The sequence below is a fragment of the Megachile rotundata genome, chromosome 15 (genome assembly GCF_050947335.1).
Source record: "Megachile rotundata isolate GNS110a chromosome 15, iyMegRotu1, whole genome shotgun sequence".
In the NCBI taxonomy this organism is placed as follows: Eukaryota; Metazoa; Arthropoda; class Insecta; order Hymenoptera; family Megachilidae; genus Megachile; species Megachile rotundata.
Window position 1 is genome coordinate 14,937,515 of NC_134997.1, and position 16,904 is coordinate 14,954,418.

At 39.0% G+C, this 16,904-nt stretch overlaps 2 protein-coding genes across 4 annotated transcripts; one reads left to right on the forward strand and one right to left on the reverse strand.

Moving 5' to 3' along the window:
* Positions 1-455: 455 nt before the first annotated feature.
* Positions 456-16,886, reverse strand: LOC100882366 (A-type potassium channel modulatory protein KCNIP1). Of its 2 annotated transcripts, XM_012285588.2 has the most exons (8): positions 16,744-16,864; positions 13,385-13,524; positions 12,895-13,276; positions 6,337-6,406; positions 6,197-6,267; positions 5,825-6,097; positions 5,209-5,501; positions 456-4,916 (listed from the first exon to the last, which is right to left on the reverse strand). In XM_012285588.2, exons 3-7 carry the CDS (start codon positions 13,057-13,059, stop codon positions 5,454-5,456), a joined length of 627 nt encoding a protein of 208 aa, XP_012140978.1. In that variant the 5' UTR covers positions 13,060-13,276; positions 13,385-13,524; positions 16,744-16,864; the 3' UTR covers positions 456-4,916; positions 5,209-5,453. The 2 variants fall into 2 exon arrangements, with proteins under 2 accessions (XP_012140978.1, XP_003703636.1); XM_003703588.3 differs by lacking the exon at positions 13,385-13,524 and having other exon boundaries at positions 16,744-16,886.
* Positions 6,291-12,916, forward strand: LOC105662526 (dynein regulatory complex subunit 5). 2 transcript variants are annotated; one of them, XM_076540449.1, is made up of 11 exons: positions 6,291-6,488; positions 6,560-6,739; positions 6,901-7,173; positions 7,447-7,638; positions 7,698-7,865; positions 7,949-8,087; positions 8,185-8,425; positions 8,710-8,865; positions 9,008-9,122; positions 9,184-9,276; positions 9,780-12,916. In XM_076540449.1, exons 2-11 carry the CDS (start codon positions 6,693-6,695, stop codon positions 9,826-9,828), a joined length of 1,473 nt encoding a protein of 490 aa, XP_076396564.1. In that variant the 5' UTR covers positions 6,291-6,488; positions 6,560-6,692; the 3' UTR covers positions 9,829-12,916. The 2 variants fall into 2 exon arrangements, 1 of the variants encoding a protein (XP_076396564.1); XR_001096036.2 differs by having other exon boundaries at positions 6,301-6,488; positions 9,184-9,598.
* Positions 16,887-16,904: the final 18 nt, after the last annotated feature.

A 16,904-nucleotide genomic window follows, 5' to 3' on the forward strand; every position in this document is an offset into this window, starting at 1 on the left:
TGGCATGCTGCCTCGATTTCGTTCCTTTCTGTAAATAAAAAAGTGAAAAGAAATTAAAAATAACCTCAACGATATTACGAAGGTTATGTTTTATATCGAAAAACTGTTTTATAGTATACATACTCTCCCGTGTGAGACAGTTTGGCGTTGAAATTAGATGACGGTTTAATGGTAAATAAACACGAATTGCAAATCTCGTTTAACATTAAATCTACATATTCGAAACGCAGATCACTACAGACATCGCAGTTAATATATTTAAACATATATTTTTAGTTTCTATAGCAACCGCCAGAAGGTCGACGTGCTTTCAAAAACATAACCATAGAATTTTTAATGCGTAAATTAATTACGTTCCAACACCCGATAAAAATGAAAAATGCACAAATTGAAATAAACACGGTGTTCATATGAGAGAAATATCTTATTTCGGTAAGGGAAATCATCTCAGTGGCTAACAATAACGACCATCTCCTTTTATTTTTTCGAATTTACAATTCATTTGCCGCGAACAGTTGCGAGATACGTTCGCGCCTCATTGCGGCCGCATAACAATCTGATGCTGATGTATACAAATTGTTTTTACGAGCATCGATTCGATTGTCGACACTCGTCGACGATCCGACGATCAAAGGATCATGAAAGTGGATGCTATAGAAATATCGGATAAAGGCATGAATTAATCTTAGGAATGGATCATGAGCTGTTCAACCGTGAACAAATGACGCTTCTTGCGACGAAACACGTCATTGTCAAATGCAAAATTCTTTCTCTGAATTACTGTTATTCTCGGAGATTTTCAATGAAAATTGGCAGTACAAGAATTAACGAATATACTCCGCGACTTCGCGTTAACTATTCATTTCGATAAAACATATCTGGAGTATGGACGTGTCAGCGAAGTATTCGAACGTTTGCGATAAAGATGCTGTTGTCGATTATCGATACATTATCGATATCATATTTATATTTGACGATAGATTGATAACATCGTTAACATTAACGAGAATCAATGTCAAATCTGTTTACAGCTTTAAATATAATATAACGTAATTCGAAGGATAATTAAATTTGAAAGATAAAAGTATGCTTTACGTTGCATGTATATGAATACGTATGTGTACGTAAATTATCTATAACAGCGATCCTAGTTAACGGTAAATACCAACACCTTTGATTTGTAGGAAAGATAAATTGAAAATTTGCAATTAATGCATTTAATTAAACAGTCGGAAAAGAAGCAAACGTTTCGAATATTTTCGTGAGTAGATCGACCGCTAATCGATCATGGATTCGTTACTCTTTCTAATCGTAAAGATGTTTTCATAAAAAACTGCTTTTCAAGCTTAACAATTGGATCGTACTCGATATGAACTAATCGGCTATTTTTTAGAGGCTATGGCGTTACTAACGTAACAAATTTTTTGATTCGTTACTCGTGTTTCCCGTCCAATACATCTTGATGGCTCGTTATTACGTTATACATAAACTTATTATTTCATCGTTTAAAAAAACTTTCTGTAACGCAGAACGCGTTACAGAGTTACGCGTTACAAGTTCTATTTGCGATTGTAATTTACGTCTTTTGTCGGTATTAAGTAAATTAAAAAATCTTAATGGTTAAAATAGCCAAGTAGAAATCGAGATATTTGTTTGCGAATTTATCTCGGTTCACGGTAACCATGTTACTGTATACGAAATTAATTTTAAGTAAAGATATACAGTTACGATCATAAACCAGGAGCTATCTTTAAGATTTTAAGTTTTGGACACGGTTGAAAACTTTGGTATATACTTCAACGAGTTTAACCCTAAGTACCAATTAGTTAATTACGAACTACGATACCTCTAACGCTTATCAATTGACTAAGTTTCTCTTTAACTCGTACAGAGTGTCTCAAAATACGGAGGCAGTTTACTTACGAAAATAAAAATGCTTTTTTCGAACTATCGTAAACATAAAACCACTCAGAAGTTATACATATAAATTAAATTGTATCATACTCTAATTGTAAGACACTCTGTATGGCTACGACTTTTCTTAAATCGATACTAAACCGATAATCGCTAAATTTACGATCTGTAAGTTTCTCGAAATTTGATTCTCTAAACATCGAGTTTAAAACCTTCTAGAACTCGAATTCAATGGTTGTTTCGATTTATCGAACGACCAGCAAGCACGCACGATATGTAACGATCTAAATTACGAATTTTTTAAGGAACAAGCTGCTTCCAGTCATTATTCGACGAAAATATTCATCTCCGTTCCTCATCTCGCCGTTTTTCACTACAAATACATTGAAAAAATTTCCTTTTTTTTTTCATCGGCGTTGGTGCATACAAAAACCTTGTCCTCTACATCGTACCGACTCGTGATTATTCGAGAAAAAATTTCGCTCGCAATCGGTATAAAACTGAACAATGTCGGTGAAAAATTGGACATTATTAGAATTTCTTTTTCACCTTTGATCATGATCCTCTTTTTCTGTTTTGTTATTTTCAAGAAAATCGATGAATCGATGAATCGATGAATCGATGAATAGTAAACGTTGATATTGTTCGTTATTTAATCGCTAATTTTCAAATTTTACTACTATAACCTTCATTTTTTTATGGTAAACAATTATTTAAGTAATCGCGAATGTTACTCTATATAAATGTGTAAAGAAATTTAGTAACTAAATATAAGAACACTCGTATATGTTTATAATTAGTGGATACTTTAAACGCTTCAACAAATTCTTTTTTTGATATTTCCGTTCAATGAAATTCGAACACGCAGAACACTTCCGGTTTAAAGAAAGTTACCTCTAAACCGTTCCGAAGGAGAAAAGAGAAAAAAAAAGTTCTGTACACATTCTAATAAATAACAGATCCTTTAAATAAATAATTCGCTTTGTCGATACCGGAAGTGTTCTTGTATTCAAAGTAATCTCTCAGTCGACTTTTTTGTTTTGTGCATAGAAAATTGTTTAAGTTTAATATAACGTTCGTTGTTTCTTCTTCTTTAAAGTTCATCTTAATTTGTTTTCATAGAAAATATGTAAAAATCGTTTAACAGTAGATCAAATATAATGTACACATATGGCGTAACCAGAAACCTGAATCTTTCATCAGCATTTTATTGCCCTTGCCGGAAGTCGAATAGTTCCTAGGAAAATTCGAAAGTATTCGAATTTGTTAATGTTCAAGTATAAAATAACAGAACCTCGATAATTGAGAAGGTTAATAAGAAAGTTTATGCAGTTATCGAGGTAATACGTAATTAAATATTTCAATGTAATTTTTCATTTTTTCTTTAGAACGTGATTGAACATGTACTGTTTCGCGATTGCATAAGTTGACTGCCGTTCATTTTTATGATACATACCACGAAACTATTAATTTTGAAATGATAATACATTAAGTAGACATAGAGGAAAGAATGCCGATGTAAAAAGTTACATATCAAAGTCACGAATAGCTGTTGTAGCAGACAACGCGTTCAATAGTTGTTGTAGGAACGTTTATAGCAACCATACACCTTCGATTCCAGTTCAAACAACATGGCGAAAAAGTTTTATCGATTAACAAGTGACAGACCGCTACGAGGAGACGATAACGATTAACAAATTTTTCTTACGCTAAATTTCTCTATTATTTAAGTTTGCAGCACTAATTCTAATTCCATTCATGATCTCGAATGGAATTGGATCTAATTAAAAAGGATATCACTTAACAATTTCTGGCTGTTCTCGAGGTAACTATCGCTTGCCAGTTGTTTGCTACGTTAAATAGTGTACTTAAGTTTATGAATCAACGAATGTTCGAGTGTCGAGTGTGTGTGTGTGTGTTAATTAATTTCAGGTAATTCTCAGATGCCAGAATTATAAAATTGTAAACAGAATCGCAAAGTATATCTGAATTGTGTGCAGAACGGCAAACACAAACAATTGTGAAACGATATTAAAGTATAACTAGTGATATAATTGAAAAATAATAGAAATTTTTGAAATAAAGAAAAGTTAGTTAAGTTTATGGTAACATCCAGTCGAATCAACGATCTTTAATTAATTTTTTTTTCGTTTTTAGCGAAATCGTTTGTTCGTTTAAGTTACAAGTTAATTATTGCAATTTGGTGTTTCTTCGATAAACGTTACAGAAATGATCCTCCTTCCGCCGTTTATTCGACCACAGTATAATCTTAACAATTAATTTCGCATTCGCCTGAACGACGAGCACGGAAACTGATTTTTCTTCCCGAGACGTTTAACGACACCCTGTGCATAGTTTATTTCTTCGGGTCGTACGTGACCCTTCCTCTATATATCGTTCTCGATATTATTTTCTTAGATAGAATCGTATCTCTTAATTAAATAGAAAGTTCCTGGTCAATTCGCGCATCTATTGTCCCTTGCGAACGAAATGCGACAGTTTCAACAGGAGTTTGGCACGGAAGTCAAATAAAATCAATGATTCTTCTTAATACGCAGATTTTCAATATCTCTTATTCGGCAATATTTTTTTCGACGTTCCCACGTACTTTTTCCAATCGATTCAACGATTCCTTAATTTAACGATGCGTTTTTCCTTATCTGTTAGTCTTCACTCTTACACGACGATTCTTCGAGACGTTCAACCAGAATAGTCGATTTCACAATTGACAAATCGTTTCTTCTTCTCTTTAAGGAGTACACAATGTATTCCCATTTACAGCCTGAGCGTTTAATTAGATTCGCTTATGCGTAAAATAGTTCTTCCGCAAGAAGAAATATACCTGTAGCTAGTTCGTCTGACAACGACGAAGAAACACGTTAATTGAACTCTTGAACCCGCAAGATTTCCACATACGTTCGTTCTCTTCGTTCTTTAATTTTCTTTATTTCTTTTCTTTATCCTCGACTCTCGCTTCTTGAAAATGAAGTTTATCGCATATCCTGGAAACAGAAGAAGCAACAAGTATCGCTGTTAAAATAACATCCGAAATAAACTTACGACTATAAGATATACTTTCGCGATATGTTAACGTGTCGCTATCACGGTTAAAAAATCGTTGACGGCCGAGTTTTTGTTTCGCGTGCTAAGCGTTGACTGAAGCGTTCTTTAGAAAAGAATAAACGAGTAATCTGATTTAAGATGGGAAAAAGGTCATCTCATCTTTTACCGTTTAATCTCGAGAGACGAAAGTTTATCTGTTAAACGAAATTTTCCAACGAATGTTCGGTTTACCCTTAGCAAAAGAGTGGAGCTTCCGGTTGGTTCCACCAATGTGCCGCTAGAAGCATGTACAGCTCTTGATCCTGAACCGTGTAACCTGGAGGTGGTTGAGAAGGCAAAGGTGGTGGAATCGGTGGCAGCAGAGAGTAAGACGGTGGCGGTGGCGAGGGTGATTGGGACTGCGAAAATGTAGTCGTGGTAGAGAGCGGTGTGGGCGGCGTCGTGGTCACTACCGGAGGCTCTTCCTTAGCCGGAGATCAAAGCGCGCAGTCGAACATTGCCAACGACCGCGTAATCACGTCATCCTTAAAAAGGCACCTCTTCTTAAATACTATAATTCTATCAAGTATACATATACGTGTACATGTACGAATATAACATAGAATATGAGATTCTGTATGCAGATTTATACAGTAGGACTCGCGAGAAAGCGGATGTAAAACATTTCAGATTTTTTCTTCGTTTCTACAAAATCTAAGGTACAATCAATCTCGTTGACATTTATTTATAAAATACGTAAACGCGATTTACGTAGGATAATTAGTTATAATTAATTATTTAAAAAATTGTGCACCATTCATCTTGGAAAATATTCGATAATACTGAACGAGTTTCACTATTTCAGTACCTTCAAGCAGCTTTCAATAAACTCCTCGATCGTTATTACACCATCCTGGTTTAGATCGAGCTTCTTGAACACCCTATCCAACTGCTCCCTCGCTTTTCTCTCTTCTTCGGCATGATGTCGTCGACCCATGAGCTCGTGAACGGCCGTCACCACTTCCCCTAGTTCACCTCTGGTGATGCATCCATCGCCGTTTATGTCGTACAGCTTGAACGTCCATCGCAGCTTCTCGTAGATGCTACCTCGTAACAACGTCGATAAAGTGACCAGAAGATCCTGAAAAAAATCATTGCATTTCGTATAGTTATACCAGTATCGTACTAATAGCTATTATTATACTAGAATTTTTCGCGTTCGAAATTCCGATGAATTTACCCTGAAGCTGATGGCACCGTTGCAGTTAACGTCAAAGGCCTTGAACACGTAATGGGCGTAGAGGCTGGAGTCTGCAATTCGTAGGAGTCGCCGTTAACTAATTATGCAAAAACGGGTTCTCTTATTTAATTGGAACTCACTGCCATGCGGGAAGAATTTCGCATAGATATCCTTGAACGAGTCCTCGTGCACTACACCCTCTGGACACTCCTGAAATGGTCAATGGTTACTTTGATCAGATTCGCGCGATCATCATTGTCTTTCATCGTCTTTTTATTTATTTAGGTTAAAGGTAAAACGTCAATAAACTGTTCGTAATATAATTTAGAAGAGTAATACTAACGGTCGGTTAATTCTCTCAAGGTAAATCTCGACTGCATCTTACCCGAAGCGGTTCGCGAGTTGATAAAAACGCGGACGAGATAGGGTGGTTGTACGCGTACACTCGTTTACGGATGTTTACGGATTTAAGCGATCCCTAAAGCAAAGCTTAAATATGAGGATTCCTTACAGCGTTCCCAAGAACGTTTTTGAAGCGTACAGGTAAAGATTTTCACGATTCAAGCATTAAATATCTCGGAAGAGCATTGATATTTTACCGCGTTTACTTTAAACGGATTTTGCGAGAATATAACGATCATAAAATTATAGAGAATTCTATAGAAAATTCTAGCCCAAACATGTTCTGTTCGTTTTTCATAAAGATGTTCGCACGAAACAACGCGTTTAACCAACGAACGCGAAAGAAGCATTCGAGCGGAAGATGAATTCTGGGACGAGAGAAACGTTCCAAGCTTGAAGACCCTCGCTCTTCGTGTCATAGCCTCATCGTGGAAGGACAACCCTATATTAGAAGAACTACCGACCTGCGAAGATAGACATATGCTCATGGAAATTCTACCCGTCGATTTGCCGTTTAAACTGACTATTAGGAGAATCGAGGATGAACAGTATTGGGCACGATGCTCGAGAACCAGGTAAACATTTTTTTTATATCCTCTGTAGAGGATCAATTATGATGTATAATTGATCTAAGATAGGAAAAAAGAAAACTATAAATGAAATAAACGTTTACCTAGCAAAGAGTATAAAACGAATGTTTAATCGAGTAATTTTGAAGACTTTTAGCGGTTAACAGCCGACGTGTCCGATGATTTTTAAAACGGAGAGAGCATTCAAGAGCATATAAAACTATCGAATTTCCATAAACGGTGATCTATAGTTTGCGATAACAGGAAGTATTATTGTAGATGGGAGCACAACAATCCCGCTGAACACGGCAATTCCTGGCGACGACTCTACTGCGAGGGCCATCTTTGCGAATATTTCGAGAATCTAGAGCCAAGTTACTTCGAATCTCAGCAAGAGGAATGCGAAGAAACGATCCGACTTGTGAGAAATTACGTGCACACCTTAGCACTGCGTTCTCTTCGACCTACCAAGTAAACTATTTCCTTCTCTCTTTTATCGAATATCGGTAACATTTTAAAAACGTTTACAGAAAACGTACGATTCTATTGGACGACGAGGATACGTGTACAGAAGAGGATAATATCGTGCATCATATCCCTTTTGCGACGATTCTACCTCGGCTTCCTCGTCTCACCGAGATTCGCATTAACTTCGGAGTGATTTACACGAACGACGGCTTCGAATGGCGAGACTTCGAGTAAGTCCTTTTTACCTATCGCGAAAACCTATCGTGAAAATGATCATTTTCTAACTTTCGATCGAATTTTTTCTGCAAGAAAGATTCTCCGTAGAAGATTGCTTGGGCCTTGGAAAAGGGATCGAAGCTTGTCCGACATTGAGGAGATTCACTCTGTCGAGAAGCAATTTGGATCAACCACGTGCCGCGGCTTTACTTCAAGGGATATTGGCCAACGATCATGTCAGTGAACGCGTTGCAACTAAAATTGCAACGGTGTATTACCGACAATGCGATTTATTACGAAATATTTTCAAGGAATATATCGCGTTATTCGCAGATAGAGGAGTTAGACTTCTCGCACTGCAAGTTGGCAGACAAAGGAGCCCATGCTGTTGGAGAATTTCTACGAATGCACAAGGGTTTGAAGGTCCTACATTTGGCTAACAACGATATAGGACCGGATGGTGTGGCAGGGATAATGTACGGATTGCTTAAAAGAGAAGACGCTTCGATGCTGAACGATCTAAATTTGAAATTGAACCCACTGCTGGACGATGGAGTGGTTCACATATGTTCCTGTAAGTACACACCCCCGAGTATCGCTTCGCTAACTTTATCCTCTTTCATGAGTCAATATTTATACTGGCTACGTATCGACGGCTGTGTACCGTTCATTGTATCCAGCGGAGTAAACTAAAATAGTGATATATAAAACTAAAATAGTCTTTGCTAATTTTCTATATTCGAGTCACCGTTCGGGGAAATCTTCGGAGTTAGATCTCGTACTAATAATATTATTAGAATACATTATTATTCCTCTAGAGGAGGATTAGAATACATATGGTTAATGTTTCCTTTTTAGTTCTATTACGAAGTGACAGTTTAGAAGTTCTCGACTTAAGCGGCTGCGGAATAACGGCTGACGGAGGTACAGCCTTAGCCGAAGTATTGGGTTCTGGTTCTACGAAGTTCCGAACTTTTAGCCTCGACGTGTCCAATAATGATTTTAACGAAACAGGTGAAAAGTTGCTTAAAGAACGTTCTTCGTTAAACTATATTTATACATATTGCTAAACGATATGTATATTTAGTCGGTCAGTAGTCTAATATACGTAATTGTAGTTATTATACATAAAATAAGAGACGTCTCTCGATTCCAGTTGGCGAGGCATTCGAGGCTGCATCAAGGTCCGCCGCGTTTATCATCGGTTTCACCGCTCGAATGTGTAATTTCTCTAAACAATCGGAGCTGTCTATCTACGAGAACGTGCTCAGGTAACGGGGAATCATCGTGTTATCTTTCAAACAATGTTTCGGTACCCTGTTTGGCTTACAGGAATAGGAAGAACAGGAAGAAGGAAGAAGCGAAACGCATGATGCTCGAACAACTAGAAAAACCAACGACGACCACCGACGATTCCTCGCTATCGTTAGTTTAGTTGAAAACCGCTTAAAAATTTCTTTAAAAATAACAGATTTATAAATTTCGACGTTTCTAAATGGAAAAATTTGTTAATTTGAAAAATGTTGCGCAACCGAACATTATTTTTCCTCGGGCATTAAATTTGCCCGTCGCTCTTTCGGACCGCTTCTCGTTTCGTGACTGTGAACGGGTAAAGGGTTAAAGATACATAAGATAACGAGAATGACCAGTGTAACGGAGTAGCACCGGTGAAAAAGAAGCGGCAACAAAAGAGCAACGAAACGGGGGTGCAGCTTCTTCCAGGAAGTTACGCGAATGCCTTAGCAAGGTAAATTGTGAGGAAAGTAGGCCACAGCTAAGACCTCTTTTTTCATTATTAAGACGTGCGAGGAGCGACAAAAAAAATATGCAGTTTCGTGGAATCTTAGAAATCTGTTCACGCGTCACTACTCCCCGGCTAACGGAAAAACAAAAATAAGTTTCAACTTTTCTTCCTTCTGTAATTTTAGCGTGACCGAACTCGAAAGAAGCGATCGAAACACCGATGGAAATGCTTGAAAAGTATTTTATAAAATGACGGAGTTAAACGAAGAAGGGACTAGTACCTCCTAGGAACGTCAGATTCTTCAGTGAAGAGCTACTCAACTTATAGTTCTCGTTAACCGGTGCTTACGGCTTCGTCGTTTTCCATACGAGCAACTCTTTCTTCTTATCGCCAGAAGCATTTATACACATACTTTTCCCTGCTAAATGTCTCCGAAATTCTTCACTTATCGTTCACTTATCGTTCACTTATCGTTCCTATATTTTATTCGAAATATTTCAATGATTTATATTCGATACGTAAGCATGTACCGTTAACGGATTGTCAATCTTTACGTATCATGGGAAAATGTGTGCGACATTCGCGTGATCGATACGAACGTGATCGAACATAAATTGCACGAAAAAAATAAGAAAACGGTATCGATCGAAACAGGCGAGCAGCACGGTTCGATCACGCATACAGAAGTTCGTCAGAAGCTTTCGAGCTGACAACTTGATATCCCTACTTAACTTCATTTATCTTTTGTCACGACCTTTACACGTAGCTTTCCAACAGTAAGGATCCTTCCGATTTCCCTAAACGTCAAGGTCCTGTCCTCGACTCCAACCTAGGCCTTCTTCGATTTCCATTAGATACGAACACTGTACGGTACTGTACAACCTTAAATAGAATCGAGTTCAATAGGACGTGCTAATGCTCCTCTAACCTTTACGCTTTCATTGAAAAAAAGGAAAAAAAGGAAAAAAGGAAAAGAGGAAAAAAGGGGAAAAAAAGTGGAAGCTCGTATCTAAGAAGGTTAAGTCAGGCCCGAGCAAAGAAAACAAGGGAAACAATGAAGGCTTCTTCGATATCTGTGACAAAGAGACGGATGGTGGTTGCATATAGCAATCGGTAAAACTCATTCGATATTCCGCGTTTAGTCGTAATAAACCAAGTACTCTTAGGTACTAGGAATTTTTTATTGAAGATTGCATTAAATGGTCATTGGGTACCGTTCCGAGCGTACTTATTTCGTCTTTTTTTTTCTAGTCGTCGCCAACCCTGGCGCCGACTCTCGAAAACGATCGAAAAGTTGAATTTCGCAGTCGCTCATGAGCTGAAAGCAACTGAAAACGCGTATCGCGAAAAAAGCATCGGACTTTCCTCGCCAGTTTCTTAGATGTTTTAATTGCGCTATTTCGCTGCAATACACTTAGCACTCGAGCCAAGTTTGAAAATTGTGTCAAGAGAGTGCGTTTGCAGGGACAAAAGAATCACAGGACATTTCACGGGGACACGAATCTTGGTCAGAATTGGAAAAAAGATACTGGTATACCGTTACGGGATATCGTCGTTCGAATAAATTACCGATTAAAAAGACCGACATCTTCGAACGCTCCGAAATCGATAATTATATCGTACGCGAAAGAATTTGAAGAGAAAAAGGAAAAAATGAATTACTCGTTTTCTGACCGGTTGTATCATGATTCTTTCGATTTTTCCAAAAGTAAATAACGCGTATCGTTATCGTTCGCTCGCAACAACAAGATCTCGCAACGTTTCACGAAATAGTAATCGTCCTGACATACTTTTAGACTGGCAAGAGCATAAAAGCTGGATCGATATCTAACGGGCAAGTGTGCCTGGTTGGAGAAAAACGGCGTGAAAGGTCTTAGGTTGGTTAGGTAGGCACGTAATCCGCAAATTTGATCGGCGACGACGAGAAACGAGACGAAACGAGACGAAACGAGACGAATCGTGTCTTCCGAATATTCGATTTATCGAACATACATATATGTAGAAGAATGCCAGATTAGTTAGCACGAAACGTACAGGTGGTTCGGCCACGATTCGAAACTCGTTTGTTCGCGAAGGGAAGAGAGCTGCATCTCCCTCATGCAAGAACAAGACACCGAACCGCTTAAAACCTCCTGAAAATCAATCGAAAAAGAAGCCTTTACGAACTTTTTCCGCTAATCTGACGTTTCTGTTTGCCAAGACTTCGAGTGGGAACGGTTGCTCGTTGAAAGACGGCCAAAACTACCCTCTTCCGTTTCTGTCGAGGAATTAATAAAACCGAAGCACCGAGAAGAAACGGTGTTGTTTCGCTGATTAGTCGTTTTTCTACCTACCTTTGGCATCGTTCGCATCCTTCTTACCTCGATAGTGATCGATCATTCGCCACGCGATCGCTTTAATCGGTCAGTTGGAAATCGATCATTTACACTTTCTATTCGAGTGGTGAAACTGTGCCGCCTTCCTTTCATCGAAAGCATTTTAAACACGCTCGACCGAGAATCATTTGGAAATTCTTCGAGTTGGTCGAATGTGAAAATTCAACGCGCTTCCGGTCGATAGAAGGATCGTAGCGAGTCGTAACCCCCGATATTTGCTTTCGGCCGAAAGCAACGTCAACCTTGAAGCAAGCTGCGAAGCAGCACCCTTGAAACGCTACGTGAATATTTTACGACCGACTAACGTGGCAATAGGCGTCTTTCTACATGCATACAGGCCTCGAAATCTCTATTCTCGCGAAAATGCCTCTGAAAATCCTCCTGAAAATCCTAATAACCTTCCTATCATATCACCAGTAATGATACTGGTCCGTAGCCGTTTTAATTTCGAATAGACTTCGAAAAGACGAATCGTTATGTATAGATATAGGATATGTATGTATACAGAATGGAAGGAATAAGCGAATGGCAAATACGAGGAATATTTCTAGCAAAGGTAGAACACGCCGTATGCATAACGGGTTAGGTGTTCGTGAGCTGTTCGAAATAAGGTCTCGCTGGAACGTTTTGCTCGCTCTGCTTCCATGAATATTCATGCAAATATAATTATAACCAAGAAAATTGATGGGCGACTAGGCACGACGAGAATACACACGATTCGTACAGGCCCTTTGGCCGAAAGAAAATTTAATCGTAAACTACCGTAATAAGGCTGATGCGAGATAACAGAAATTTATTTTATTTAGTTTTCATTTGTAAATTCTCTAGTTTTATTTTATTCTTACTCTAATCAAGATTAACAAACTAATATTCGACAAATTATTTTTCCAAAAGGATAAAATTATTCGAATCTGCATGGCTCACCTGCTTGAAACCACGGTACATCACTCGTATTTCCTGTCTAGAGAACTTGGTCTGTCGAAGAAGTTCCTCGAGAGCGACTGGTCTGGCGGTCTGTTGCCTGGTTCTCGAGCTCTCGAAGTCGAAAAGTGCCTCTTCCGGTCCCGGCGAGTCCGGCGGTGTAGCCATTCCTGGTCAACCCTACCCTTTCTTCTTCTCCCTGACAATCGAATCTTCTTTTTCTGCCTCCTCTTCGATATTTCGACGTCACACCGACGCTATTCCCACCCTCCCCATTATCTTCGATCTTCCGATTTTCACCCACTTTCTCATTCGCGATTCCGTTTCTTTTCCGATGGAAGAACGATCGATCGAGAATCGAGCGAGAACCGAGCGAGATCGGCAACTGTAAACAGCCAGGTGAAACTAGTAAGTAACTCGCTCGGAAGTAGAATAGCTAAACGATTGGTCGAACGTTCGGTCTACTATTCGTCTTTTTTTACTCTTTCCTTACCCTTTCAATATTCTTGTAGATATTCTATGTAGTCGGCGTATCAGAAACAGTGTTCCAGTGGCGAATGAACGTAGTATAGAAAAGTTTCGCGTACCGTTAACGCGTACGTACGTTTCGATTATTGGACCGATACGCGAAAGCTGAAACGAATTCCAGAGGAAAGCTGTAATACGATGAATTTAAAACTCTGACACGAAACGAGCAACGCACGATCAAATATTTGCACACGAGTATTTTGCTGGGGCTACAAACGACTCTGTCGATTAAACAAAAAAACGGAAATCGATCTTTCTACGAATCGAATTTCCAGATGTTTCGAACGCGTTAACCAAAAGCGTTGCTGCCAAAATGGACACGCGCGTAGTTATGTACCGATTAATTTTCCAACGAAATTTTTCTACTATTTTCACGCGTTCGCGATCGCCTGGCAACTCTACCGCTATGACCGAATCGAACACGATGTCGTAAATCTGAGCTTCGAAAGAAGCGAGAAAAAGAGAAAAATAATAATCGCTGCATTCTTTCGACGATCGACACACCGGTGTCATTCTCCTTAAATTTAAACTTAATTTCATAGTCTACAGTCTACAGTCGACTCGCGCTATCCAGCTATTCGCGCGACCACTTACGCGCTCTATCTCGAGTGGAATTTCATTCGCGATCGACGCTAAAGAAAACAAAGCTTCGTAAAAGCGGAACGTACAATTTCCTCGAGTACCAGTTGCAACTGTGTGTTTGCATTTGTGCTGTGAGCACAAATTGGCCAACGATAAAGCGTTAAAATAGAAAAGCAACGTGTTCCCGTTGTTTTTCCTCTACAACCTTCGCGCAACACGTATGAAAAAGTTGCTCGGAATCGCACTGTTACGTGCCAGCAACAGTATGCGCCGCCTCGTCTGATCGATAAATAAAGCCAATTCTTTTTTCTCTTTTCCTCTCTTCTTTCCATTTTTTTATTTCCATACGTACGTGCATCGACATAATCAATGGATACACACGGTGTCTATAGCCCACGCTCGGTTATATAATGTTTTGGTGGAAAAGCTGTTTGGCAAAAGCAGTGCATGCGCGAATTTCCGGAATAAATTTCGATGCTCTACCCGCCCTTTATCGACCTCGTCACGGATAACTTCCAAGAAATTTACATTCTTTAACGTTGCCGTAACGCTACCGCGCCGATTTTTATCCGACACCGATCGTATTTTCTACGCGTTTTATTACCTCGGTTTATATCTCGACGATCGCGAGGTAAAGGACTCGTCTGCCTCCCCCCGGTTAATATATCGAAATATCCAAAAAAATTCATTTTTTTTTGCTTCGATCACACGCGATCCATTAACGAAAACGTTGAATAATTTCAATAATTTCGGGAAAAAGTCGACACCGGCTCACAGTAAACGTATGTATTTGAAAATGCACCGATTAGCGAAAGACCTCGTGCCAGCACGTGGGAGTGACAAAATACGCGTATGAACTTCAACGTTCGTTTACGTGTTTAGTTATTTGCGACAACATCGAACGAATTATAATATTTGCCAGAACAGATTTCTCTCGCGCCAAACTTTCCTGCTTTACGTAAACTTCCAATTTCTATTCATAAGTAATGATCTACTAGTCAAAATTCCTACTATCGAGTGCTTTACTTTATCGAAAACTCTACAGTTTATTGTCATTTTCAAATTCGCCATCTCGCCAAATGTTTATTTTTATACAAACTCCGTTTCCTTCTTTCCCGAAACGAAATATTCTTTTTCTTTTCCGATATAATTAGAAAGAATCTTTGCACTCTGCTAACGAACGAGGTTATACGTTAAAACGAGGTAACGAGGACCGCAATTAACGACTCGAGTAATTTCTCGAAATTACATTGAACGCGTAAATTTGAAAGAAACCCTCGTATTCCGCGTTATCATTTCGTTGAAAAAATTCCTATTCTCTACTGACCTAGTATCAGAAACAACTCTATATATGTATACTTTAAATAAACAGGAGATATTTTTGTATTTTAAACCTAGATGATTTTCAATTTTAAAACTCCCTCCATTCGGAACGCGCGATCGTTTCGAATATCCAACTTCTTTATCGTTACCGCCACGCGAGAGGATTCGTCCAAGGATCGAATATCGACATTCCCCGAATCACTCGTTACCGCCGAACGATAGTTCTCGCGTTTCTTGTCAGTAGTAAATGAGTCGAGATCGCTTCGACGCCATCAAAAATAGACCGTGAAGTAAACCGAATACCATGCGTGCAAGAAATTAAGTACACTGCCGAGCACGGTAAGTTTCCCTACGAAAAAAGGCCGATGTAGGGGAAGAAACCCTCGTCGTTCGCTGTAATAATTCTGCTTAACCTGCGCGTATAATATATTCCAACACGGCTCTCGATCGAATTTTTCTGCTAATTATCGAGTACTACTTCGACCTGCAGAATATTTCTACCGATCTATCTATTAAATCTTATTCGTCGCGATGCTTGTGCAGGAATGACGAATCTCAGTCATTGCGTCTGTGTCACGCTATCGTGCGTTTTGCCGACCAACAAATCGAAGGCTCGATCTATGTACACGCACAGACATTTCAATCTCAGCATTTTTATCTCGTCTGTTTTCTTTGATCGATCGGAAAAGCACAGAAAACCGATGTACGTTTTCAAACTGTTTATCTCGTTTTCAGGGGGTATCGAGATATCGATCTACGCCGGACGATAAATCGAGCAAAAGTTAATTGCTCGTTACGAACAGATACAGCTCGAATGACTCTATAGAACACCGTCTCCTGCTGGGAACAATACGGCCAATTTACTACGGAGACACAGGGGAGAAAGATATGCATGGTAAAATAGCATTACGTAACGCTCACACCTAACAACTCGTCATTAATTCTCAAAATTTCCTATATTTTCCTATATTTTCCTATTATGCAAAAAACGAGTATTCTCTTCTTTTGCGTCGACACTCGTCGTTTTAACACAAGAATAATAAAATAGTTATATACTTTTATTTAATCCTGAAACTCCGTTTTGGCCTATTCGGTTTTCAAACCGAACCAAGTCGAGCATGAAACCTCCAAGAAAAATATACTGTCTACTTAACCTCTATTCCATTCAAACGTACCCGACTCTTCGTGCAAACACGTCAAAACACCTCGTCGATCCGTCTCTACTCAAACTTAAATAATTTTCATTCGATGATCGTCGCGATAAAAGGGTGAAAGAAACTTTCCAAACAAATTACGATTTAAACGATTTTCGATTTAATAATACGTCGATTCTCGCTAATATCTCGCGATATACTGTATCGTCGATACATTCAATATCGATATATTCTAAAAACAATAATGGACAAAAATCGCTTATACCTTCAGCCAAGATCGCACGAAAGATCCGTGATGCCACGACGAGAACGAGAGAACGAGGTCGTAGGCCTCTGTGCAGGAGAACACGATGCCAGGATCACCTTCACAGGATAAAGTGAACACGCGAAGCAGCTGGAGTACCAGGGTGGATGACCCACGTTCGA